At 32.9% G+C, this 27,805-nt stretch overlaps 2 protein-coding genes across 4 annotated transcripts; both read right to left on the reverse strand.

The window, feature by feature from the left end:
• Positions 1-1,008: 1,008 nt before the first annotated feature.
• On the reverse strand, positions 1,009-7,475 carry LOC129809435 (MFS-type transporter SLC18B1-like). 2 transcript variants are annotated; one of them, XM_055859258.1, is made up of 8 exons: positions 6,214-7,475; positions 5,734-6,051; positions 5,182-5,675; positions 4,973-5,068; positions 1,947-2,098; positions 1,712-1,883; positions 1,516-1,641; positions 1,009-1,312 (listed from the first exon to the last, which is right to left on the reverse strand). In XM_055859258.1, exons 1-8 carry the CDS (start codon positions 6,322-6,324, stop codon positions 1,225-1,227), a joined length of 1,557 nt encoding a protein of 518 aa, XP_055715233.1. In that variant the 5' UTR covers positions 6,325-7,475; the 3' UTR covers positions 1,009-1,224. The 2 variants fall into 2 exon arrangements, with proteins under 2 accessions (XP_055715233.1, XP_055715234.1); XM_055859259.1 differs by having other exon boundaries at positions 1,248-1,312; positions 1,479-1,641.
• Positions 7,476-15,166: 7,691 nt separating this feature from the next.
• On the reverse strand, positions 15,167-27,608 carry LOC129809445 (protein takeout-like). 2 transcript variants are annotated; one of them, XR_008752649.1, is made up of 6 exons: positions 26,895-27,608; positions 19,007-19,260; positions 18,824-18,944; positions 18,615-18,764; positions 15,939-17,855; positions 15,167-15,753 (listed from the first exon to the last, which is right to left on the reverse strand). XR_008752649.1 is itself a non-coding variant. In XM_055859269.1 (5 exons), the coding sequence occupies exons 1-5, from the start codon at positions 26,965-26,967 to the stop codon at positions 17,704-17,706; spliced, it is 750 nt and encodes a 249-aa protein (XP_055715244.1). In that variant the 5' UTR covers positions 26,968-27,608; the 3' UTR covers positions 15,167-17,703. The 2 variants fall into 2 exon arrangements, 1 of the variants encoding a protein (XP_055715244.1); XM_055859269.1 differs by having other exon boundaries at positions 15,167-17,855.
• Between the last annotated feature and the right edge of the window lie 197 nt (positions 27,609-27,805).

The following is a 27,805-nucleotide window of genomic DNA, read 5'->3' on the forward strand; positions in this document are numbered from 1 at the left end:
TGGGTACCTTTTTAATCGTCCTGATTTTCGTAATATAGAAGACTTAAGTGGATTCTTGTTTCTTCCTAATCCGTAATGTCTATAATGATTTTCATATTTCATGTCGATTACAATAAGTGTGAAATATATATCTCATCTCGTATCCACCCAAATGGCAGATTTGTCGATCTCAGGGCGAATTTCACTCTGATCATGCATCAATCGCCATGGACGATGGTATTTGGGTTGGCAATTGTCAATTGCAACGGGCGGACGAGCACGATGAAAGGAAAATGAAACCATAGCGGAAAAATTTACAGTGATCACCCATGATACTCCACACGCCATAACATCCCAAATTATTTGTATTAACCATCCAAATGATTGGATAACATCTTCCAAAAAGAGCATATTCCTTTAAATTTCTCTTATTGTAAATACAGTGTAATAGGTGATAGTTATTTCCTCATGGTATATTTAATAAATATTTTGATAGCTACTCGTGTGTGTACTATTCTGTGAAGCTCTTTTTTGCCAAAAAAAAATTCTCTTATCAGGTGGAATTTCTCCATAATATGGGAAACACATGTGTTTTTATTGCGAAATTGGACTAATTGAATCTTTGATCGATGCGATTCGCCCCGCGTGGTCCAAAGCACTGTGAGGCTGATGACCCGAGGGCATCAGTTTCCCAAACATGTCGATAGCAAATAATAAATATCCGGTACCAATTGATTTGAACCGAGTTAATTCACCAGAAGAGAAAGACGGAGAGGCACTTTGGTTTTTTTATGAATGCTGATTTATTTCACTTATTTTACAGTGTATCTTAAGATCTCTATTGCATGGGTTTCTTTTAAAAATTAAACATGCATTAACTGTGAGCAGTGATTGTTGGACTTATATTTTTGCACTCCACTGTAGAGTGTGTCTTGGCTAGGGGAAACCTTTCAACATAAACACGATATTCAAGTTCAAAAGCAAAAGAAGTTAAACCAAGAGCAAGCACAACTGTAAATAAAAGAAAAATTTCACAGAAATACAGAATGCGAACTTCTTTATATAAATTATCAATATGAATGTTACAATATACATATAAGAATAGTGCAATTAATATTAGTGTAATATCAAAAGAGAACACTTATTTGTTAATGAACTCTTGTAGTATTTTTCGCGCGCTTTACACACAGATTTCACAAAAGAAAATTACAATAATATCGCTATTCATTTAGCATTCCTCTAACTCTAGGCGTGACACTGAAGTCGCACAGGATGGATTTCAACTGTTCCATAACTCCGAGATTCAAATGTGGCCACGGGTTCATGATCCGATCTGCGAGAATTGGATGAAAAAGGACATAGGATTTTGTTAGCATATTCTGTATCACGATAAATATTTTGATATTATAGCACCACAATGACGTATTTGATGGATAAATATAGGAAAATTTGATAATGATTGTGCATGTAAAGTAAAGCATATAAATAAGTATATGTACTTGTACAAATGAGCATTATCGGAGATTTTCGTTCTACCTTGACCATTGGCTCTGTTTGCTGTTGCTGTTGTAACTATTACATCTCAGTAGATTATTCATGGTGCAGGGAACTTGTTGCTCATTACCAATACTGCCGCCAATCAGCACATGACCATTTCTATGGCTAAAAAAATAGTAACATTATCACCATTGGCATTGGCTAGGGAATTTTTATCATTATCCATGGTCAGAACCTTTTTATAGGGGTGCTGTCTGTGTTTTCGTCCGTCTGGCTGTTTGTATAGTTGGTGCCATTAGTGCTGTCTTTAAGTAAAGGTTCAGCAGCACCCAGCTCCTTGTAGTTGTTATTTGAACTCTTTGAGCAAATAAAGCTCAATAAGATCAAGCCGACCAGCGAGTGAACTCCTACAGTGAACAAACATTAGCTCTTCGATGGAACTGATATATATGTGCTTCCGGTTATCTTACCTATAACAAATATTACTGCATTTCTGAATCCCACATGATCATACAGGAATCCGCTGACAGAGGGTCCAATGAAGGCGCCTAGTGCAAAAGTAGATGTCCAGAGTCCAGATATGAGACCATAGGTCTGAATATTATCTGGAAGTCCTCGGGCACTGTGGGACAAGAGCAACAAAAATTGTTTTTCAATAATACGCACACAAATATTCTCTTACTATCAAAAAATAAATACAAAGTTTGCAAGATGGTTGTAAAAATAGTAATCAACTTTTTTGTAAAGTTTTATAAATTTCAATGCAACATTTCGAAGTTAATAAAAATATCACACAGTTTAAATAAATTAAAAAGAAATCGTACTAAAAATAACATAAGTTATGGATAAGCTAAGGTATATTGTTTAAAAAAAATGGAACATAAAGTCCATTAAGACGATAATAAAATGTTGAATCACCGTCACACTGAGAGAAATCCGAAAAAGTTAAATTAACATTCCAGAAATGTTAATTTTACCCTGCAGTATTGATCCGAAATCGGTGTAAATAATACCCTTTTTAGGTGTATTAGGGGTTAAAGTTATCCTTTTTTCATGTTAATTTTACCCTTTTTACCCTTGAAAAGGTGTAAAATTAACATTAAAAAATGTTGATATATTTTTACACCTAAAAAGTGTTAATGTTATGAGGAAAAAATGTTAATCGCACCCTCTTTTTTTTCTCAGTGCAATCAACGTATAGGGGAAAGTGCCCATGCTTTGCACGGTCTCAAGCTTCGTAATGACTATTTTCTCTATGTTTCTCAATAAATGTGACTCATCGCACCCATATTTTAAAAAAACTAGGGGAAAGTATCCTGTTTTTAAAATATATTGCGAAATCACATTTATTCACAAACATATAGGAAAAATTTAGTCATTATGAAGCTTGGGATCGTGCAAAGCATGGGAACTTTCCCCTACAAAGCTCCATATGTTTTAGATCCTTTTACAGTAAAGGATAAAATTTCTTCAGAAGAAAAGATAGGTAAGTGAAAAATAAAAGTTAACGGAAATTATTATAATTTTATAAAACCAACAATAGGAAAAACCGGAAGTTGTCGGAAAGAGATAATCACTAAGGGAAACACATCAACTATCTTCAGAGCTTTCGGCTCGGTCTCCAAGCCTTCATCAGTGGTCAATTCTTGCTGGGAATTTCTCTTTGTTAGCACTGAAATTCCCAGCAAGACCCGAGACGAATAAGAAGATCCGAAAATTGTGCCAAGTAATACAAAAATTTGTAAAATACGGTGTAAGAAGAGTGCCCCCATTCCCTTTTATGCCCTGGTGTAATCCTGACCAAAACCCTGAACGAGTCTCAGAGAAAGATTGCAAGACGTGACCACTGATGAAGGCTTGGAGACCTAGCCGAAAGCTCTGAAGATAGTTGATGTGCTTCCCTGAGTGATTATCTCTTCCCGACGACTTCCTGTTTTCCCTATTGTTGATTGCAATTAACGTCGGCTTATACCCACAATTTTATAAAACGTTCTTACTTTCTAATTTTCTCAAAGAGTTACAATAATTTTTCATCTTAATATTTAATTTTAATTTTTATTTTTTTAATTAATTTAAACTTAATTTTTTCTATTTAAAATATTATTTTTTAATGCAACATACGTTTGCGTTTGAGAGTTCTTCTTATAAAATTTCGAAAAGAAGTGTAGTGGAAAGTGTTAAGCTTTTGAATGCGCTCAGATTTAGATATTGCAATTTTATCAAATTCACTGGAAAAAAATATTGTGCATCATGTCTTGTTAGCAAATATATCACTTGTCTCAGAATTTTTGGTTTGAGAAAAATTGTAAAATCCAATATTATTCGAAAACTGGCGCGTTCGGGATCACTGCTCCCCCCCCCCTAATGTATTGAAATAAAATGGCTTCTTATCAATATTAGAATTATTCAAATCAATCTAGGAATTATCTAGGGCACTCAATGGGTCAAGTGGTAGAGCACTCTCTCTATGATGCAACTGTCCTGGATTTGAATCCCTTTAGGTCACCAGGAACTTTTCTGGCGTTAAAGGTGTTTGGATTGCATCCATTGAGCGTTACTGTACTTGATCCCACAGGCATGGGACTTTCATGGAATGTTGTGCCAGGATTATTATTATTATATAATATTATAGGAATTATCATTTGTATCAGCAACTGCACTATATGCATTTCTGTGAAAGTAATGAAAAATGCGTGCTTAAATTATATTTTTGAAATGGCAATACAACGTTATTATACTTCATTATTTTATTCCAGTTGCTTTTAAACATACCATAATCGCAAATTTATACTTTCCTAAAAGTTGTAGATTTCTATCTTAGTCTTTTTGTTTTCGGAAATTTGATTAATAATTTTTTCTTCCAATTCTTCAATTGCGGGAAATAATAAATGTATATTTTTGTTCAATTAATAAAGTATTTCATGTTTTCCTCGTTTTTAATTGATTTTCTGAGCAATTTTTGCTGAATTTTAGTATAATCTAACGTACAATCTGTGTGATGGTAGCCATATCTCTACATACATATTATATATATACATTAAAATGTCATATTGTTTATTTTTGTAAGAAGTCTGTAACATTTTCTAGTTTGTTGTAGGAAATTTCTGGAATGAATAGGATTATCTGCAAGCTTGACAAATTTACTATATTACTTGATAAGACGGAAAAATTTGGAATCAGTAAATTATGATCATTTTATAGTTTTAATCGGATCAAACTAGATTAAAGGCTTATGCAATAATCGGGGTAGATTTATGGGCTATCCCAAGAGTCGAGTAATCTTTAAAGTATTTTAAAATTGACCTGGAAGAAGCTTTTACAAGAAAATAGAAATTTTCCATTCTGTCCATTTTTAAGATTATAAGCATTAACGTAAGAATAATTTAGGTAGATTTAGTTTTTATGATGTCATAAGATGAAGGAAATTCAAAATCACAGTGAAAGTTGGCTTTTAAATTATTAAACAAAAAAATGGAAAATTTTCGTTAAAACTTACATAGATGTTCTAAGTGCATCTGTAAAACTGGCAACAAGGATTGCAGCAATGCCGAAACCATGCAAAATTAATCCAGTAATGATGACACGGAGCGTTCTGCAAAAAAAAAATTATGTTTATATTTAGCATACTTATTTAATGATAACAAGAGTCATTCTGATTTCGGTCGAAGTTGGAATGTTGTGTGAAGCAAAAAGCGATCTACTTACTCTTCAAGCGGAATGAAGCTAGCTGGTCCTATCAGGCAAAATGCTGCAGCAATGAGAATGCATCCGATGAATGAGGCAATCTTGGGGTTGAGACATTTATCGACAACCCAGCCCCAAATTGGTGCTGTGAGGGCGTAAATACCACCATTGATGACAAACACAAGACCAAGAAGAACGGGACTGAGATCAAATTGACGAACATGGGGTTCTAAGACTGCTGTTAGGAAGCCAATCGATGAGCTAGTTGCACAAATTCCCAGGGTGCAGACTAGGACACCCGGTATACGTAGAACTCGGAAGATGGACGCCTTATCGGCGGCTATTCCAGCATCTTGTGAATGATGGGGCAGTATAATTATTGTAAGAATTCCCACGATAAAGAGAGCCGATCCCAGTGTCACAAATGGCAGGTAGTATCCATCCACAGCATATAGAGCTCCACCAAGTGTTGGCCCTACGATTAGTCCCAATCCGAAGAATGTCTCTAGAGAGGCCTGATAGAGGAACAATTATTTAGAATTTTGTTCTTAGCGACTAATTGTGATTACTTACAAAAGTTGTAGCAACGTTGTCGGGAAACTCTTTGGCGATGATGGCAAAGGATGCCGTAAGAAAGGCCGCATTGCCAAGTGCCTCAATTATCCTGATGATGAATGCCAATGTGATGAATGGCATGTGTCCAGGCACTTGATCCAGCAAACCAAAAAGTATCGCTGTGGTTCCAGATGAGAAAATGCCTCCATTGAAGAGCAATTTCGGTCCAAGCTTGTTAATGTAGCGCCCATAGAAGGGTGATATGAAGAATACAACTAATTCAAAGATGCCAAATACCAGTCCATATTCCGTTGCAGAACAACCCTTAGCTTCTGCCTGCATGAGAAATTTTCCATCGAGTAATGAGAGAAATAATGGTTATTTACGCGAATCAACATACGCACAATGGGAATGGGGAAAAATATGAGTTATCAGTGTTTAAAACGGAGGAGAGAAAAATAAAAATGACCATGATAAATCAATTAAATGGAAATTTACCTCCTTTGGAAAAAATGGCGACTGCAAACTCACACAGATTGCATTGCAAAAGTCTGCCAATCCAATAATAATAAGCGTTAACCATTGCCTCTTTGAGAATTTTGGTATCATTTTAACCCAATTATTTATTTTTTTTTTTCTTTTTGTTCTCCTTCAACACTTTATACCCCTTCACACTCCACACCACAAAGTTTGATCCTTGATCGCAACTGTGTCTTTCAGTAATGCTATGCGTACTACGCTAAAATATTACCGAAATCCAATTAAAACTGTTAAGCGAAAGATAAGAATAGTCGTCAGTTGAATCCGACTTCTCGTCACCACAGAGATATCTTGTGATTTTTCAATCCCAATACGAGAATAAATGTATTAAATAGGAATTATCACAATTTTTAGGAAGTTATCTTTCTTAATTATTTTACAATGTGGATTAATTATTTATATATCACTTTCTTTTTCTCCTATGTGTGAATTTTATTAATTTTTCTCCTCTTTGCTCTTAGCGCCTTTTTTTTTGAAGAAAAAAAAAAGAACCGAAAAAAGTCCCAATTATCTTTTGGTGGCTACTTTATTCCGTTTTGTCACGTTTTTTCTTATGTACTTTCAGCACCACTGTCTTTTGGGAATGTTTTGACTAAAATTTCCCGAGTTCATACACCCCACACAAAAATTTCAGCTCCAAAATTGATATTGGGAAAGTCTCTTGTGATCTTTTTTTTGTCTATTCTCTCTCTATTCTAATCTCTTCACAAACTCTACGCGCCACGCTGAGAGCCTTTGTCCAGAAATAATCTTCACAACACCACCAATGGTTCTTTTTCCAGTTGATTGATGCACAATTAGGTGGAGAAATTTGAGAGACAGTGCAGGATATTGTAGTTGATATAGAAGAATTTTTTATTATTCATCTTTCGCTGATGCACATCCAGTAACAATTCCTAATATCTGACCACAGATCACACAGTGTTGAATACGAAAGAATCAAACTGGATCTGATGGACCCTACACAATATAAATTGTACAGTGGAGCAAAAACCGTAAGGCAATTAATTCACTGAATTTAACTCGTGGTTTTGCACAATTAAATCCTTGTGTTGGCTCGTCACCACCAGATCCCAATGAGAACCAAATTTCGACTGAGGAGATCTTCTCTCGACACTGCATGAATATGAGCATGAACTGATAAGGCCAGCCTCACATACAGGATTACCCACAAATACTGTAACTTTTTTTTTGACCAAGGCAAGGGCCCAAAACTAATGATACTATATTAGTGACTCATATGGTCAATTTTCTAGGCCCTTCGTCACCAAAAACCCTCCCATAAAGTCTCTCAAGATTGTATTTGTAACCGCAAATACAATCTCACAATGTTGAGAAATTCATTACACCCTGTATTCTATTGAAAATTAATCCTGGGTAGACTCTACGCAAGATAAGCGCCATGTACGAATCAAATCGGTCAAAGTTCACGCATATATATTGAAGTCAATAACACAATATATGCGGATGGAGGCTCCATTTGGCATCGCTAAAGACTGATAAAACAATAAGCGGCGACATAAGGCGCGTTTTAAAAATTTTCCCTGACCAACAACACTTTCCTACAAAGATTGAAAGTAATGCACAGCACATGGTAGACGGATAAATATAGATTTGGTTCAATTTAAGGTTAGATGATGGGGTTAGAGACTTTTTTTATGCATAGTATTATCGAATATCAGAAGTTGCATTGATCATTTTCTACTGTTTAAAATTCTGCACACTTCCTAATTGGATTTTCGAAGAAAATCTTATCATGTGTTATGCGTTACGTTTTAGAAGAGGATGATAGAATCCCTTTTAGAACTAGTGCCGTCTAAAAATTCTAATATTTGATTCTCTGACAGATCTATTAAATTACAAAATATAGAAGTCAAACGGTCAAGAATCTATACCCAATCTACGCGTTTCTTTTAAGTAAAAGGCAATCCTGAAGGGGAATTCTGTAATTTTCGTGGCATTATCACGCGTGAATTCGAAACCTGACAATGCCACTCAAGGTCATATCATATGAGTTCGAAAATGCAATTTAATGAATTTTTAATGAAATCCCTTTACTTGATGAGTTTATGAAAATACAGTACGTCTTGGTTAATTTATTTAACAAAATTCATTGTCATTTGAATTGCCAGAAATCTCAAATATGTGACTTCTGACAATGCCACGTGAGCTGAAATGGCAATGTCACAGCAAGAGAATCGCATTTTCGAAAAAGCTCTCCTAAGATTCGAACCCAATTTGTCTTATGGCATTGTCAGAGTGTTACAGAATTCCCCACCTAGTATAAGTCGTGATAAGTCGTGATAGCGAGAACCTTCTGCTACATATTATGCAAAATATTCGTTTTCTTTGTACTTATGCGAAATTTAGAAGCCAAATAGTAAAAGGTATCGCCTTGTAGTTCTCGGTGACCCCTTCAAACATAAGACAATCCTCAAATAAATAATATGATTCTCGCTATATCTTTACATGCCATTATACTCATTACAAACATGATTTTGAAGGCTCATCGCTTCCATCTACCTTCGTCATGTCTGGATTAGAAATAAACTTTTCAGAATATGATGCTCGATTTTTGTCAATTGTTTCTTCATTTGACATGGACTTATGAATATAGTTATTGAAAATATATTTCAATTTATACAAAATTATTTCATTTTATAAAAAATAACGGATAAAGCCTTTTCCTTTGACTTTTAGTAACATATTTAACATCAGTGGGCTTCAGTGTATCAAGTGAAACAATATTTGGTATCTCCAGTTTAACACTAAACCTACCAACCGTATTTGGTCATTTTTCCTAGCGTGCTCGGTCAAATAACAGATCGCGGTGAGGTAGGATACTCAAAAAATTTTTTCTTGTAACAGAGAAAAAAATTAAAATTTGAATACTGAAAAATATATTACAACTATATTTTAAGAAATTCATAAAGTTTGATAGTGACATTGTACCTGACATTGTACACGGTACATTGTACCGTGTGTTAATTTTGAAAAGTTAAAAACTTGCCAATTTGATCGTGTCTTCGTATGTTTAGAGTTAAAATTTCGTCTTTAAAACTGGTGGAAATTAGTACCCCAAAAATTGCTATATCTACCCCGGCCGGGGCACTTGTAGTCCAATGTGTCATATTTTTTCATTTTCCTCTGTAGCAAAAGTCAGGAATTTTAAAGATTTCAACTACATTGTTTTATACAGCCAATGTCCTAATGCAACTATTTTCCGACTAAAAAGACTTACGAGCTCAGAATTTCTTTACTCCAGATTTGAAATAAATAACATAGATCAAATAATAAAATCTCAACAACTCATTCGCATTTTTAAAATTCATAATAAATTAATTCACACCAATCAATCATTGCATGAGCAACAGAATCCTAAAAATATTAGGCAGTTCAATATGATTCGGACATCTAAGCCCAATACTACAAAGTATGGAGTCAACTCAATTAAATTTTCTGCAATCAGTTTATACAATAAAACTTTGCCACTCTTATCACAAAACGAAATTAAAGAACTTTACCTTTTCAAAAAAGAAAGAAAAAAAACTTAGTCAAAAAAATTATAATTGTAAGACGTAATTATTTTCTTTCTCGTTTCTTGATCTTTGATTTGATGCTTTGTAACATTATTTTTTTGTATGTGGAAAAAAGATTATGGATAGTCCTCGATGTAACTTGTGTGTACTTTGGGCATGAATCAATGAATTATTATTATTAATATAATATTATTATTATTATTATTATTATTATTATTATTATTATTATTATTATTATTATTATTATTATTATTATTATTATTATTATTATTATTATTAACTTATGAAACATAAAAAAAACATTAAATAAACCTTATATTTTTTCACAATGCGCGAAAAAGCTTCAGTTGCTGGCTAAATATATCCCGGTCTCCCCTATAGGTTTTTTTTATTATAATGATAGGATTTAGATCAGAAAATTGATAGAAATTTAGAATGCATTTGAAATATATTTAATCTCGAATATTTAAATTATTTTCTGACTGCGAACCATAAATCGATTGTATTAAATTTTACGCTATTTTAGGTGGATTATGTGATTTATGAATGGATTAAAATTAGATAATAAATACAACGATAATGGAAATAAACAAATTTGAAATAAACACACTTACCTATACAGTGTGAATTATCAAATTCAGCAGACAAACCTTAAAGTAGGACCATTAGTGTTAATTATTGTAATCAAACAAATTAATACAAGTCAGATTTCAGGACATGCCAATGATCTTATTTAATATTTTTTAATACTTAGGGGGAAGTGGGGCACCTTTGAAATTGGGATTTTTGTCCCATGTTTAAGTGGATTTTTTTTGTTTCCCCCCTTACCTACCCCCCTTACCAAGGTCTTAGACCTTGAGGCCTTTTTTGACCAAAATCAAATGTTCGGAGATCCGAAATACACTGGTAAAAATAAAAGGGTCAAATTGACCCTTTTCAAAAGGATGGATCGTATTTGACCCTTTGAAAGGTTCACTTTTGTATCTCTTGAAATTTAGTATGCACATTTATCACGAATAATCATGTTTTATTGTAAACTTATTACTGATATCATATTTCTCTCATCTGAGCGAACACCAAAGATCACTTTTTCATTGTTTTTTTATTCGTTTATTCCGGAATTAAATAGATGTCAAAACCATGACCCTTTCGAAGGGTACCTGGTGACCCTTTCAAAGAGTCAAATATGATCCATCCTTTAGAAAAGGGTCAATTTGACCCTTTTATTTTTACCAGTGTACATTCACCTAAAAATACCAAATCATCAATCAATAAAAAATTTTCCTATCATCTGGCAAAAATAAATAAATAAATAAATAACAGATATGGATTAGGACCTTACACATCACTTAGGGGAAATGCTCATAATTTTGTCCAGTTTCTTATTTTGGACACTTTGAGGATAACATTGGACACTAAAAATAAATTGATTAAAATGATGGATTTTTATTCCAATATTTGATGAATAATGAATTCTATCTAAATATTTGTTCTTTTTGGAAGATTTTAACACTAAATACGTTAAAATTTGAATATGATTTGAGTTGAAATTGCTTTGTTGAAAATTCAGTGTGAGCAATTGCTTACGATAAATATGACAGAACTTCGTGGCTTACTTCAGTCTTATTTAGTTTTGGTGAAGTACTAACAAAGTTTGTTCGCTGTTTTTGAGTGATATTACTGAATATTCATTGAATATTGTGTTGATTCACGTTACTGATGATTTGTACATTTGACCTGAAGTGAGATTTGCCTTGTGAATTATATTTTTCGTGTGAAAAATGGGACATTTTTTTAAGACATTCACCAGTGAGGTGATGATTCTTATTTTGGACAGGTGTTTTTCTCACGAAATTTCGTGAAGTTTTAGCTTTTGTGATGACTAGGTTGGACAAATGCCTGGAGAAACAAAGGAGTATCATCTCTACGAAAGAGATGTAGCGAGAAATGCCCTGAAAGGCTCCCGGAAAGGGCAGGAAATGAGCGAATCCGCACGTTCTTGGAGCACCGAAGTCAACTCACTTTAATGAATGATATGGAAAGTTTCCGGGCTTCTTGCGACATTCTACGTTTCCCTTACATGAACAGGAAGAGGACTTGGTAAGATTGGTTCATCAAATGAAGAACAATGGGCATTTTATTGAGGCGGATTAGCTGTCCAAATTTACAGTCAAGTTGGACAAATTAATAAACAAGTTGTCCAAAATAAGAGCCAAGGTCACCTCTACTTATCAATTCATTTTTAAACGTATTAAAACTAATTTTAATAAAAATAAGACGATAAATAGCTTGCTAAGTTTCTAAACAACCCTTCTGAAAAGAGAGTAACAAGAAATGTCAATTAGTATAGAAAATATCGCACTTCAAACTTGAAACTTCGATGCTTATAAGCAGACTGTCCAAAATTATAAGCACTTCCCCTAAGTGGGATTGAGCCATATCATAATGTAATTTAGCTTCTCAATCTGTTTGTGCAGCTAAATTATATCACGATAAGGCTCAATTTTATTTAAAATAGGTGAAAATTCCCAATTTCAAAGGTGCCCCACTTCCCCCTAATAAGAAAAAAATCATTTTTTCCTAATCATTCTATCTATTTGTTAATCAGTGTTCTAATTGTCATAATGATATAAATAAACACCAATCAAGTTGTTTTAATTTCATTAATTCAAGTTTAAAATTTCAACAAAAAAAATTTATAGAATTTAAGATTTTATTTCATGTCATTCTCAGAAAGAATTCGGATCAGTTAAATAAACCAGACGCGTACAAAGGAAACTTTTTATATGCATTTGACCTAATTTCTCGAAATTCATTGCGTTTCTCATTTTCTTATCAGTAAACTTTACAAAATCATTGAATTTGTTTAATATTTAAATAGTCATTGGACCATTATTTATTTGAAAATCGAAGAAAAATGTTTCATCTACAGAATATTCGAAAGAAAATTCAAGAACTAAAGAATATAGTTTACGCTTTGAAATTTTCAAATACATTGGAAACTTTCAAATGTGAATTGAATTTTTTCTGAGTAACTATTTATGTGGTTGATGAAAAGCTCGGAAGTTTTATTTTGCAGTAATTTTAAGTGTCCATTTTTTTAATGATGGTCGTGTAATAATCGGAAACATATTCTACAGACGGGAGTTTCGCACTGAGGTGGAAGGAAGCCTTTGTGTTCTTGAAATTATAAATCCGTAGATAAAACTGGAGTGGAATTCATGAAGTCAGTGAATGAACGAAAAGTCTTCCGGCACACGGCATACGGCATGATTATTTACAGAATGCATTTTTCACTACTCGGAATGCAGATTGATTTATTTGTATGGAAAAGTAAGATAAGATAATTTGTCATGTTTTGAGTTTTATCATCAAATAGAGTTAGATGGGGAAAGAAATGGCAAATGTTTTTCCATCAACTATTGTACAAGTTTGTCATCAAACAGGAAGGTTTTATTTATGCATTAATTTCAATAAATGTTAGGGTAAATTTTCCAAAGTTGTCCCTAATGGGCCATATGGAAGATTTTAGTGTTAGTCCTGGGGTTGAGCAAAATATGTTTACGTGAGATCACCAAGTATTATTTCAACACGGAACAAATTCGCCTATCACCAATATATCGCCTTTTTCAGATTTATCGCTAACCTCATTGTAAAATTAAAATAGACAGTAATATTGTATGCCGGGAATGGAGGAAAAAATTATTTTGAGTTGATTTTTTTCGCGTGTCAATAACTCGACCCCTGACTCCACGATTCTATGTTTGCGATGAATGAATTGAAATGTCCATACAACAAACAATAAAATTTGCTGTTTTTGTGAAAATTGTGGTGTGAATATATTAAATTGGTTTTTTAACACTTCGCAATTAATTGAAATAAAACATTGATGGTGGCATAACAACATATTGGCATACCAAAAAAAAAACGAACTTGGGCAAAACGATAAATTCTAATTGGACAATTAATTTAATATTTTGATCACTTACCAAATTGTCAACTTTGACACTCGTTGAGTGATTTTCCAAAGCGGAGATCCTGGAGCCAGATTTGAGATTAATTTTTAACGAAAATTTTGATTGCGTTTTTCAACATTCGCAATTTTAGCAATGGTGTCACTTGAGTAAAAACTGATTGGAGTAATTTTATAGCTTTTTACATAATTTCCTAGAAACTAATTATTTTGAAGATTATTATATCAATTTTTTTAGTTGTAAGATCATTGCCTCAAATGCTCAGTGTTATTGTTTAGTTTAAAGAGAAGTTCGGCGCCATGCGCTTTGATGTAATCTTCGATGTTTGTGACTTTGACACTGATCTAGCACATATATTAAAATTAACTCCAACTTGATGAGCATTTACGATATAGGACTGTTTTTAGCCTATATGCGGAAGATGCAGAAAAATCTGCATTTAAATATAGCTCAGATATTGTGAATGGCTTTCCGATGCTACGAAAACAAGCCATGACGCACAGTTTTTCTTTCTTAAAAAATTCTCTGCAAAGTGCATTAAGCTTCATTGAATGAATAATTAAAATCTTTATGAAATACAAATTGAAATTTTAAATATTAGCAAATATTTCCAAAAAATATAATCTTAGTTGACAAGCGTTGTAATTGTTGCAGTAGGGCATTGCGCAGTTGTTCGGCCTACAATTAGACTAATGCTCAAAGTTCAGTGCACAGCATCAATTGATGCGTGGAATGCACATAGATGCGGATTTTCTTAGGGTGTTTATGTGTGGAATGTGGTCCCAGAAATGCTCAATGTGCGTAGTGACAGAAGAAGGCAGATAGGAAAGTCACTCATGTGGAAAAGAGTTTCATTATCAAAATGAACAAATTGGCGGACAGAGCAAAAAAAATCTCTAAGAAAACCCAAACACTCGCTCAACTCTCAAAATTATTTACATCATTTAATGTGGTAAACAGATAGTTAAATTACAATTTGTACTCTGACTTCTAAATGCACATAAGAATAAGTAAATGAGAGTAATCTCCTTGCTTTTATCTCCATCACCGTATGTTTAATGAGCTTAGTAACTGATTTTTTTTGGCTAGGCTGGGTTTTTTTTGGGTATAAGGTTGATATATTAGGTTCTTCCTCATACGGCTTTTTGTGCACATTGTGAAACAGCCTATTTGCAGATTAGTATAATGATATTAACCTGAGTGTCAGTATTTCAATTGAGCGGATGAAAGTCTTATGTTTGCATTATCACAGAAAATGTGTAATAGAAGTTTATATATATTGATTCCTCGGTATATGACGTAGAGTATAAGGCTGAGTAACCAGATAAATCTGGCTGTTCGACGTTCGACTGAGTTATCAAAGAAAGTGATGACCGCGGTCAGAGATTAAAACCACGCTTCTCGTTCGAGAGAGAGTCTTTATTTGAAATATCCAAGACAGTTGTTGATTGTTCAAATAGAGTAAATTAAATTAATTTTTAATTCTCCATTCTCTACAATTAAATTCAATTTTGTAAGTTAGTTGAGTATGTTACGCAGATTATCCCAACTACATACTTTACATTACTAACAAGTTTCATCAGTGGCTTACTAATTGAATAATATCTTAAGAGTATTGATCTACAGAGAGAATTTTTCACTGAATTTCTTTCCTTATTAGCTAATCTATCACTACATTTGCATACGACTTATGCATTATCATTCTAATTCATTTTGTTGTCCGTCATTCTAGTTCTTTTTCCCAATGGGAATTTCATTGCAAATGCTTTAATATTTACACTTACACAATTATTCATACATTTTATTCATTTAAATAGCACTCTCAGAACAGTGATGCAATCAAATTATACTCTGTACTAACAATACGGGAAGACAGGGCAGTTTCAGGAATACATGCATTTTGAAAATATAAAATCCTTTGATAATAAATTAAAATATGGAAAGTGTTGTAACTAGCTGAAATCAATTAGCTTGGACAGAGGAAACTGAGGCACCACCGAATAGGGGGTGGACTATGATGATCATTTTTCAGTGGACAAGCATCCCTATAGTATCTATGAATTCATACAGGTCTCGTCCTATATGAAATCTAATATCTAATTAAAAAATTACAGTATTCGGTGCTACCCCGTAGACGGTGGTGCCCTATTTTCCCCTATAGTTTATAAACTTTTGGCAAATATTATGTTTAAAAGATAACTTCTGCTGTCTGAACTGCTCTATTATTCCCCTATTATATATAGTGAAGATGTTGCAATTTCACATAGTAATTTAGAAAAACAATCTTGTAAATTTTTTTATTTAATCATATATAATAGATAAAAAATTATTAGGTTTCGCTCAATTTTGATAAATATGAATACAAGTAAAATGTTTCTTGAAATGCCAAATCTTTACAAAATATTATTGGAATACTTTTGAACATGATCATTAACATCTACTATCAAAGTATTCAAAGAAGCAAAGATTTTAATTTGTTTTCATTTTTTCAATTCATGCAATTAAATATTTAAGCCCATAAAACATTTTAATCATATCACTTTCTCTTACTGATCAAAGATTTGGATACTTTTAACCTCTAATTATTAAGAGAATGCAAAGAAAATAAATTATTTTATGGTATAATACTTAATTGCGTGTGAAATTTTTATGTCGATAATATTCTCGATTTTTAAAAAATTAAAAATACTTCTTCCAAATAATATTTTTCATCAATTCCAATTAAAATTTTGAGATTATTCAATTAAAACAGTAAATTATTGTATTCAAGGAATAATTTAACAATACCAGAATCGTGTATAATTATTTTTTTAAATAAATTTGCTCTATTTTTATAGAAATAACTATAAAACTATTGCTATTGTACTACTTTACAATAATTCTGAAATTTTCAAAAAATATAGGAATTCTATAAAGTTTTGTTCACATTGAATTAGGTAAAATTCTTATGGCTCTAGCACACCTTTTAGATCAGGAAAATTTTATAAGTCAAAATTCACATTCACATCCCTTTTCTTTTTAAAAGCTGTTTATGTCTATCCTAGTCTTTCGCACTCTTCATCTTTTTTTTGAACATCACACCAAATTAAATTTAGTTCAGTCCAATTTTGAGACCGGTTTATGTAAATCTTTTGAGAAAGAAAGGGACACGAATTTTGATTTTATGAAATTATATCGAGCGAAAAGGTGTCAGTGGTGTCAGTCATTGATAACTTCAATTAAACAATGAATACACCTTTAGCCAGTACTAAGATGTTAATAATTTTACTGAACATGTGTAGATAGTGACATAGAGGTTTTAATTTATCCCTCTAGGGGATAAGAAAAGCACAAAAATTGAAATTAAGACTTGTCAAACTGCCCTTCGTGAAACTACCCCGTACTTCCCTATCTCTCTTAGTTATATTTTAGAATTTTCTTGTAGCATTGAAGACCGACAAATATTTTTTTGTTTTGTTAGTTTTGATATAAAATACATCAAGTATATATTTTTTTATAATTTAGAATTTTTTGTATAGTCCTTAACTAAACACTGGGATTTTGAAAAGAAAATCGCTTATCGAAAGAGTGTGTAAATCAATTTTTCGAATGATAACAGAATATAAAGAGTATTAAAAGAAATAAAAATATTTTTTGTTAATAAATATAAATCACAATTAAATTTCCAGAATAAATTGTATTGCGAGAGAGTTCTTTTAACCATTTTTTTTTCTTTCGAAAGTCAACATCTTTGGAATATTGAAGATATAGTCCCATATTCCTTTTGCCCTAACTATAATTTTATAAGGAATATCGCGCCTGGTTCTTAATCCTTGTATTTCTTATTTTAATTTCTACACCCTAATTTGTATATCTTACTGTAAATTACTTTACCTAAAATTACTACTAATTAGAAATCCGTTCGATGATTTTGACTTGAACTCTGCATGAGATTTCTAATCCAGCAGCCAAACCCTCAGTGGAATACGGTTGAATGCCGAGTTGATCAGTTGCTTGGCAAGCTTTGAAATACTCTGAGCAGCCGCTGGTCGCATCTCCTGAACTAATTCAAGAGCATTCGTATTGAGGAATTGATTAATTGCCTCTCCTGAAAAAGAAAGAGTGAAAAATGTTTATTATTTTTCAGATTAGTCACAACATTTGAGGTTGTTGTTCGTTCATTGCTATGTTGTAATAAACACTTTAGTTGATTTTTGGTATCACGAAAAAAAACTGTCCATTGTTATGCTCTTGTGACATATATTTCAGAGCAATTAAAGAAATATTACGTGATAATTTGATGAAAATTTTAGGGAAATAAATATGAAGGATAACACAGAAGTTGTCTATTTTTGGGGAAATGAAGCGCCATGCGTTTGTTGAAATCCAAATGTACGAGACCAAAATATTTTGAAGACTTTTAACCTATCACAATTGTATGTTTAGTCATTGCAAAACACATATATGTGTGACCTTAAACTACACAACGTTTGAAATTTGAAATTTTTCACCGAACCCTCATGACCTTTGATGTACATATATGTGCATGGTGAACGTGGACTGTTGCTTGGTCAAATGATCATTACAGAAAAACAAGAGAAAATCACGTGTATTGCAACTGACCAGTATTTGGGAGGGACAAATTTTCATCATGACAAAATCACATTAGTTCACAATTGAAGTGCTTAAACATGAAAATGATTTAAAATGATAGTAATTTTGAATAGAAGGTTTTTGAAAAATGGATTTTAGGGCTTATTGAAATTTATACAATTTTCAAATGTAATTTTTTAAACTATTGTTGAAGCTTTTCATGTAGTATTGTATCTTGAAAATAATAGTAACATTTAAAATGTTTAAAACTTACCCAACACGTTGCCACTGTTAACTTTATCTTTCACCTTGAAACGGGCATTTTTCATGTTGAAGTCCAAGAAAATCTTATCAATATTCATGTACTTTTCACCATCTCGCTCGACTTCTCTGCCATACAGTTTCCCAATCGCACTGATGTTCACTGAAATATACTGTAATTAACTTTGGTGTTCTTGTGCAATTTGTCGCGTGCCAACTCACGAAACTCTGTCCAAAAGTCCCCATTGGATTGCACTGGAAGGAGAAGAACTCGCCCAACTATCTCGTATTTTCCCCTGATCTCCACCCGTGGAAGCATTACACTGACATCAATTCGGTATTTCTAGAGGAGCAAAGACAACACGTAAGATATTCCATGGAAGACGCACTATCTAATTATCTCACATTTATATCAGCACGAACATCCTTGATCGTGTAGTTGCTGCCACCTTTCACGAGAATATCCGTGAAGAGGGCTTTCACCTGTACAGCTCCAGCATTGTTATCCATGGCCATTTCCTTGATATGCAGAGGATCTAGAGGGGGCACATCTAAGTCCTTCAGGCCATTGACAACATATGATCGCAGGTGATTGAAGGATCTTTTTATGCAATTATTGAGTTCAGGATCACTTCGGGAACATGGAAGAATGTATTCAGCTGGATAAAAAACAAAAAAAAATACATAATTAACGTATGTGGGCTGTATTACTGAAAACTAGCTTTAAAAAATAGATTTGGTTTCTGTTAATGTTATTCATACTAATTTAAAATGAGATTCTAAAGAATTTGAGTTAACTTTGAATCATATTTTAGTTAATTTAATATGGTGAACAGAACATGTTTAGAAAAGTTGAAGAATTTCATAAAGATTTATACGATAAAATGACTTTTATGGCCTCTATACACTAGAAACATTTATGTTCATATTGAAGAGTTTTTCCTACACTGAGAGAAATCCGAAATCGGTGTAAATATTATGCTTTTTAGGTGTATTAGGGGTTAAGGTTACCCTTATTCATGTTAATTTTACCCTTCAAAAGGTGTAAAATTAACATTAAAAAATGTTGATATATTTTTACGCCTAAAAAGTGTTAAATTTACGAGGAAAAAAAGTTAATCGCACCCCTGTTTTTTTTTCTCAGTGCACAGAAGCGTAGGGAATTTGTTTCAATATGGCTATAAATTTCTCTAATGTGTAGAGGCCATTACACGATGTTACGTCTAAAATTATACATTTACTTCCTTCAAGTTTAAATAGATTAAATCCCTAGCTAGATAATCCTTAAAGGATTTTAAATCAGATTTTGAAAATAATGCCTTAATTTTTAACATGAAATTGCTATCTCTCTTTATGAAAAGCCTCATTTTATTAATGTATATTGCACTCTGTGGAATTCAAAGTAATAATATTGACTTCTATTTATTTAAGATCATTTATTTAAATAACACAACAGCGTATTTAATTTTAAAACACATGAAAATAATATCTTTAGTTTAATAGAAAAACACAAAAATTACACTTATTTGGAGTTTACAATTTTGATATTATGAATAAATTATAGGGTATACTGGGGCAAATAGTCACAAATTGAAAATTTCAAAATTCAATATCATCCAAGATAAAAAAGATAGCGGCTTAAAATTTTTAACCCTATTTTTAAAATATTTTCCTTGCAGAATGTAATTATTTATCTAATTATTTTTCAAAATAGTTGCACTGGTGAATATTTCGTAAATAATTTGGATTCTTTGAATACGAAGCTGCTATCTATTTTAGAATTTTACAAAGATTCTTTTCTCCAGAAATATTTCTATTAAAAACGATCACTTGGGGTAAAAAGTAACAAAAAGTATGGAGCAAAGAGTAACAAAAACGGAAGCAATTCCTGATGTCCCATGGAGAAAAGAAATGTCATTGCCATGTCTCGTCGCTTGTTGTTTGCGTTGGTCAAACGATGTGCAGTCTGTTGTGTGCTTTTTTTCTAAAATAGCTCTAAAAGCGCTTTTTTCGTTTAGATAGAGAAAACGGTGTAAAGGAAAAAGGTGTAAAGGATAAATTTCCTGTGAAAATATGTTATCTAGGTATTTCTTTAAAATTATGGAAGCCCGTAATAAAGCGAATCACAATATGATAATACCCCATGCCTGGTACTATTTGCTCCAACATTTTTGAGAATGATCACAAAATTTCTCTTAAGAAAACGGCCCTTAAATATATTTTCTTTAAAAATTACTATCACAAAGTTGTAGAGCGGTAAATTTCCTATAAAACTTCGCTAATTAGAAATATCTAGGGTCCTCGGGTAGCTTGTAAAAAAATAAAATATCCGTTTTGTGACTTTTTGCCCCAATCTCCCCTACCCAGAAGTATTTACTTTGCTGGAGTCGCACAGTATTAAAACCATATTAGATTCTCTAGGATTGATTTGAAAGCACATTTCCTATAGAAAATTTTGAATCATCAAAAAATTCTTTTAAGTCATTTACCAGAGTAATTTCACATGCATGAAAATGCCCCATTACCCCTACGTTATTTAAAAAAAAAAATAACATAAAAATTCATATACCTAGTAAAACTTCTGCTAAAATTAAATATTTCATATCAGTTTAGAGATATAGTCTTTAAGGCTTCGCACATACTCTGGTTTCGAACACTTCACATTTTTTCCATATTCCTTTAATGAATCTCACCTAATTTTTTTCAGAAAATGTGTGACTTAAGACTAGCTATTAAAATATACTGCCACTTGGTCGGATTCATTAAAGGAATATAGGAAAAATATGAATTGCTTGAAGCCAGAGTATGTGTGAAGCCTGAAAGACTTCCCTTATAGCAAAACGTATTATCCCGTCTGACACAGGGTAAGGGTTCCCAGCGTTGAGCCATTAGTTAACACCACAGCATTAGGCACTTTTTTAGGCCTCATCGGAAAGATCTTGAGTGGTAGGCTCGATTTAAGGGCTGGATTTTGCCACGTACATCAATGGCGGGCGAGTGAAACTGTCAAATGCACCTCATGATTTCACTTCCGAATATCATACAAACGGCACAAGCCACAATGATAATGATATGTTTTATTTAACAGATATTACCGATTTAACACTTTAAAAAAGAAAAAAAGCTTTGCATAAAAAATTGTCTCCTAAAAATATCCACGAAAAAGAAATAAAAACACGTATTTTAGAGTTATAATTGGTTCACTATAATCACTACACTTTTCCCTACCCGAAATACAATGTCGCATATTTATTATTATTATTAAAATCACTCAAATCGCGCAAAATAACTAAGAATCTTTGAATTAATTTCAAAACAAATAAAATGATTTGGAAAATATTCCATATTGTCACTGTCAGCTGAGCAACACGGCCGGCAACATAATTTTCGTAGTTCCGCTGCTCACCACCATGAACGCAAAACAGTGTCCTTCACATATATTTGGTAAGGGGTATTTTGTATGGGAGGTCCTTAAAAGTAAGGTATGAAAGACAGGGGTTAATTGAGGCTATAATCCACGCTTACCTGGTCAGACGGGATAGTAAAGTTTGAAAAAATCATCCTTTGCAAAACACAAAGAGAGATCAAAAAGAATTCCACGATGGCAATCCAAGGGTACAGTATAATTATTCTCAAATTAAGGATGGAAAATTTCACGTTGAAAAACTCGTAAATACGAAAAAAATGTTTCCCGTTTTTAAAGTGTCACTATCCATGAAAATATGGATACACGTATGTTTCTCAAATTTTGCAGAATAGAGGCCCAGTTAAAAAAAAAATGCAAATTTAACACAATAAATCGCGTGTGACAAACAAATTTCTGGTGAAACAGAATTGCGACGAAAATGATGAAAATAAATCGAAATTTCTCAAAAATATGTCAAGGATAGTATAAACGCCATTTTCCAAATATCGGGTACGAGATTGAAATCATTATAAAGCAAAATTCATGGCTTTAAGATGAAGCAATGCATTTAAGTCTTCCGTGAGCTTTGAGAACCGGTTTCAATTTTCTTCCTGCTGTAATCATTCCATGGTGTTTATTGGAACTCTTTTTTCCTAACTGTTTTCTCACAAGACTTTTCATTTCTAGCTGTCATGCAGGTATTTCCACATCTCCATGGAACGCTCACCCAAGGAGGACACAGAAATTTTCTCCCCAGCGGACATATGCCCAATTGGCAGGACTGAGAGCAAGCGACTGACAATAAGAATGAGAGATAGAGAGCAAAATTGACCAGAAAATGATGTGTCGCATGATTCGCGTCTGTGTATCGTGTGGCACGTTAAATTGCATAATTTTTCATAAGACTTTCCGTCTACAGATCTCTGTTTCAGAGTCGAATCGATGAAGAAGCAATCTGAGGAATTCCACAGATTGCACACCAAGAAAAAGCCCCCCACAATCTCGCAATTGTGATGGATTCTTTTCAAATTGAATGGGAAAATTAGTGCGTTCGAGTCTCCTACCGCAGTTTCAAACATCAATTTCATGCTCAAAGATTGATTAATTTTCGATCATCAGGATTGTGCCATTCAGCAATTTCTCTTTCGCATTCAACAATAAAAATAGCGTCAAAAAATAATTAAAGAATGAATTGAAGAAGAATGGAATTCCCATTGCAGAATGCAATTGAGCGAAAAATTCGCCTCTGATTTCAACGGACAGACTTTAGCTTTAGCATCTCTTTTTAGCGTTTCATTGCATACAAATGCGCAAATTTACTGTCGCGATCATTGATATTTGAGCATTGCAACATGCCAGACTCACTTGATTGAAGCAAGAGTGTCTGCAACACCATGTAAACATCGATTGCGATGTGTGTAAGATCCTCAACTATCTGGTAGTGGTAGACAATTCATGGAAAAGTGGTCAATTGCAGAATATGGAAGATTCAGCCAATATTTAATGCAGACAGACTCTCAATTGCAGGAAAGTTCGTGGGAGGGACGATCGATAAACAAAGTATACTCAAGTATGTTGGGAAGCAAGGCACGGAAGCTCTTTTCAACAAGTGTTAAACACCAGACTCAGGCTGATCCTTGAGAATATTTAGTCCCTAAAATTTTGCGGTAAAAAATTAGATAAGGCAAATTCATACATAAACTCGGAAAAACAATCCTAAACTCTCCAGTCCAAACTGATAGTTTTGACTGGTTCCTTATACGGGCTTCAGACCTAAGGCTTAGGCTATATCGCTTAACCTCTCTAATTCCTTATCAGTCAAGATTTTTTAGGAAAATATGACTTATAATTGGACATTATGGGCAAATGATTCGTTTAATTACGAAAAATCAATAAAATTGGTTCAAATTGGTTACTATTTTGATATTTGAGACTTTCGGGAACTAGGCTAAACCTCAGAGGTCTGAAGCCGCCATTACCACCAAATTTTACAGGCTGAATATTCTCGAGGATCAGCCTAAGTCTATTTGGACCTTTAAAAAAGAGGGACAACAATTTTCTTAATTTCTTTTATTTAATTACTTTATTCTCGGCGTTTTTTTATTGTCCAGTGTCCATGTTATACTTCCATCCGAAAAGTTTTGGGACATTCTTATGATAATCCAAAAATTTAAAAATCAGATAAGACTCTAAATATGATTTTACGAAAATTATAACAAATTAAAGATTAGATAGAAAGAAAACCTAGCAATATTTAAATAATAATTTAAGCAGGTTCAAAAAAATTGAAAGAATTTGTAATACCCCTGGCACACCTTAGTTTATTATAGTTTCATGAAATTAAAATTCGCCTTCCTTTCTTTCTCAAAAGATTTGCATAAGTCTATCTCACTTTTTCGGACTTAAAATTAGATTGAACTAAATTGAATTTGTTATGACGTTCAAAAGAAGAAAAGTCCGAAAGAGTGAGATAGACATATTCAAAGCTTTCAAGAAAGAAAGGGATGAGAATTTCGATTATATGAAATTTTCCTTACCTAAAAGGTGTGCTAGAACTATAATGTTTGATTTGACAAATTTACACAATCAAAATTCGTTTTTACAGAATTTTATTATAGATTCTGTATGTTGGAAAGATAAAAAATTAATTCTATTCAATAAATAAGTAAATTTGATCAAAATACAATTTAGAACTTTTAAAACCAGTCAAACCATCATTAAGTTTTGGCAAAACGAACAATTTTTAATATGAATTACACGATTTATATCCATTTATAGTACAGATTTATGATTTTATCCAGCAAAATTTAATATTTTACTGAGTAAACTTGATTTTTACTATCTTAAATACTTTTAGGTTTTTTTTGTAACTGAGAAAATGTTACTGCATTTTTCCATAAGAATCACAAAAAGTAGGTGAAACAGCTTTGTACCTACGACTTCTTTTTTTTCTAAAAAAAAACCGTCAAAATTCTTTTATTCTGGGTGTTATAAACATCGTTTTATATAGTCTGTAGTCTGTATGTAAGAAATATAATAGTTTTTAAGCTATCCTTCGGAGAAGTTTAAAAAAAAGAAACTTATACCATATACTTGAACTTGTAAAACCGGAGCTTTAGGATGCAATAGATAAATCACAATTTTGAGTAATCGACAAAGGTGGTATGCTTTACCATCCATTCTTAAATTAATTAACTAATTTTATAGAGAAAATTATCTAACATTCAAACTAAAATTTACAACCAACTAGCCCTGCTCTGCTCTATTGCAATTCACAACAAAGTTTTAGCCGGTGAGAAATAGCAAAACGCCGAATATTTGTTTTGAAATTTAATTGTAAACTTCTTGTTTTTGTGCAAGTTTCATTGTAATTGAGAAACTTGAACATACTAAGCTATAATAAGGTCATTGTGCTTATTTTTTTGACTGACCCTTACATGTGAACCATTGTATTAAATGTGACATAGTACATTGTTTTAATTTCTTATTAGAATTTGCAAGTACAGAATAATAATATATAAAATTTTGTATTTTTAAATGAACAAAAAATTATTTTGATCAGCCAATAGAGGGTGGCTCCACCCTATGTATTAAAACAATGACGAAGAAATTTTCCTCCGCAATATTTTTTTTAGAATTTCTGCCAAGGTCAATCATCTTAGTATACAATACATATCTAGTTTGATTTAGATGATTTCAACGTATTTGCAAGGTGTTCCACTTTACACCAATTCTTTATTGTTTCCCAACGGAAAAATTGACTAATTTTCTCTCATTTATTCCAAACTCAACCGCTTTGTATCTATTTCGAAAGATTGTGATGAAATATTTCATACTTTTCCGTGCAAGATTGCACCCTTTGACCCTCACTGGGTCAACTTGAAGAAATGGCATGGTTTACATGCCAAGCTGCCGAAGGTATGATTCATGGAGATTGACGATGGGTGTTTCAGTGTATTTCATCGCCTAATTTTTGCTCTGCTCATTCCACTTGTATTTAGTGAATTAAGTGCACTAGCTTATTGCCCAGCACTCCATGGAGGTATCACAACCATTCTTATATAATCGAAAAATTGCCGTGTGCCACTTTTGCCAGCCCAAGCAGCTACTTGAGGTATGGATTAGATAACAGTGAGTACTTATTACTTGCAGTTCTTTTATTTTTTTTCATCACTGCTTTTTGGACACTTGCGGGACATCTTTCTTGGGTGGCTTGAGATTAAGAGGGAAAATCACGTTTTTTTCCCGCCAAAAAATTGTGCACACTGAGCGTAAAGGCGGTTGGGCATGAATGAAGTGAAGGATGAGCCTCGGCGTATCCGGTTTTTTGGGAGGTTTTTTCATGAGAAGAATTTTCGCAAGAAATCTCGCGGGGCTTAATTTCTCACTTGAATGTTTTTTTTCTCGAAATGGTAAAAAATAGCAACACAGAGACCGCGATGAGGAAAGAGGTCTTTCAGGGAGTTAATGTCAAATCGTGCTCCTTTGTATTGTCATCTTTCTAAGTCCGTGATATATTCGTCGATGTTAGAAAATGGGGATTGGTGGTAGAGGAGTTTGAAGAAATGAAATGCGCTACATTGGAGAACCATTATGCAATTTCTCGGCTCTGGCTATACGGTAATAGCTTCATAGCTAAGCTCAATTTCGATTTCAAACATCAATTTCACATACGAATTCACCTGAGAGTGTGTGTGATGAAATGAGAGAGAAATTAATTTAATGAATGTATTAAGCTACTATATGTGTAAGTATGCCATTAAAAATTATGATACACTTTGCTGGGTGAACCATTAAAAATGGGGTCAACTGGTCTTGAAGAAAGGGAATCGAAAATGGGATGCCAGAGGGCTTTTTATGGAGGGTTCCTCCAAGCTTTTTACTTACGGGTTTGCTGCTCTCCACAAATTTGTACAATTGCAACCACCACAAAAATCAAGACTTTATTTACAGCCACCATTTTTACTGTCTTTTCTCGGCCGTTTAACGTACTTTTTTTTAAGGAAAATAAAAAAAAAATCGTTTGAACTGGGACCAAAGTGAATTTCTAATGAACTTTTTTTTTTATTTAACGCTCTCGACTGAAGTCCTTGGGTGAGTTTGGTAGTACGAGAGTTGAAATAGATAAAATTATTGCTTCTTATAAGTCACAACAGCCTATAAATTATCAAAGTGTCCGTTGTATAACGAATCTTACATTGCATAAGAATATTTCTTTACCAAATGCCTAACTTTTTTTTTTTAAAAAACAAAAAAGAATTAGGCAATTCTGTTGTGTTCTTTTCACAAAAAAAATTTCCTATGTTCACTTTCTATGCACAAACTTGGTCTTTCAGATCAGGAGCTTGTTTGGAAGACGAGAAAAATGTTTAGGCACTAATTTTTGAGGAAGGATTTGATATCACTTGGAGAAGATAATTTGTTTCACTTTTCACGAAATTTGAAATCTATTTTTTTTGTAGATCAGGATGTTCAAGATTAATGGTCCAAGTGCTGGTCCAAGGTGATGCTAATGGGTTCGAGAGGTATTCAGTAGTACATTTGTAAGGAAATAATTTGCGCGCGCGTCTTGCTATTTGTATAGCGCCGTTCAAAGTAAGCAACTCATACAAATGGTCCGAACTTTTATATGTCAGACGCTTTGGATGGCGGTGGGGTCGTGCTTTTGATACACACACATCGTCAACCCAGGTGAGCTTTGATGTTAAAGCGTCTGCCACAGACAGTGGTAAATATTTATTGAGGTGCACTATAATTTTTTGTCGGGATCACGGATTGTCCTCTACTAAATCTTAGAC

The sequence above is a fragment of the Phlebotomus papatasi genome, chromosome 1, assembly GCF_024763615.1.
Source record: "Phlebotomus papatasi isolate M1 chromosome 1, Ppap_2.1, whole genome shotgun sequence".
NCBI classification, from domain to species: domain Eukaryota; kingdom Metazoa; phylum Arthropoda; class Insecta; order Diptera; family Psychodidae; genus Phlebotomus; species Phlebotomus papatasi.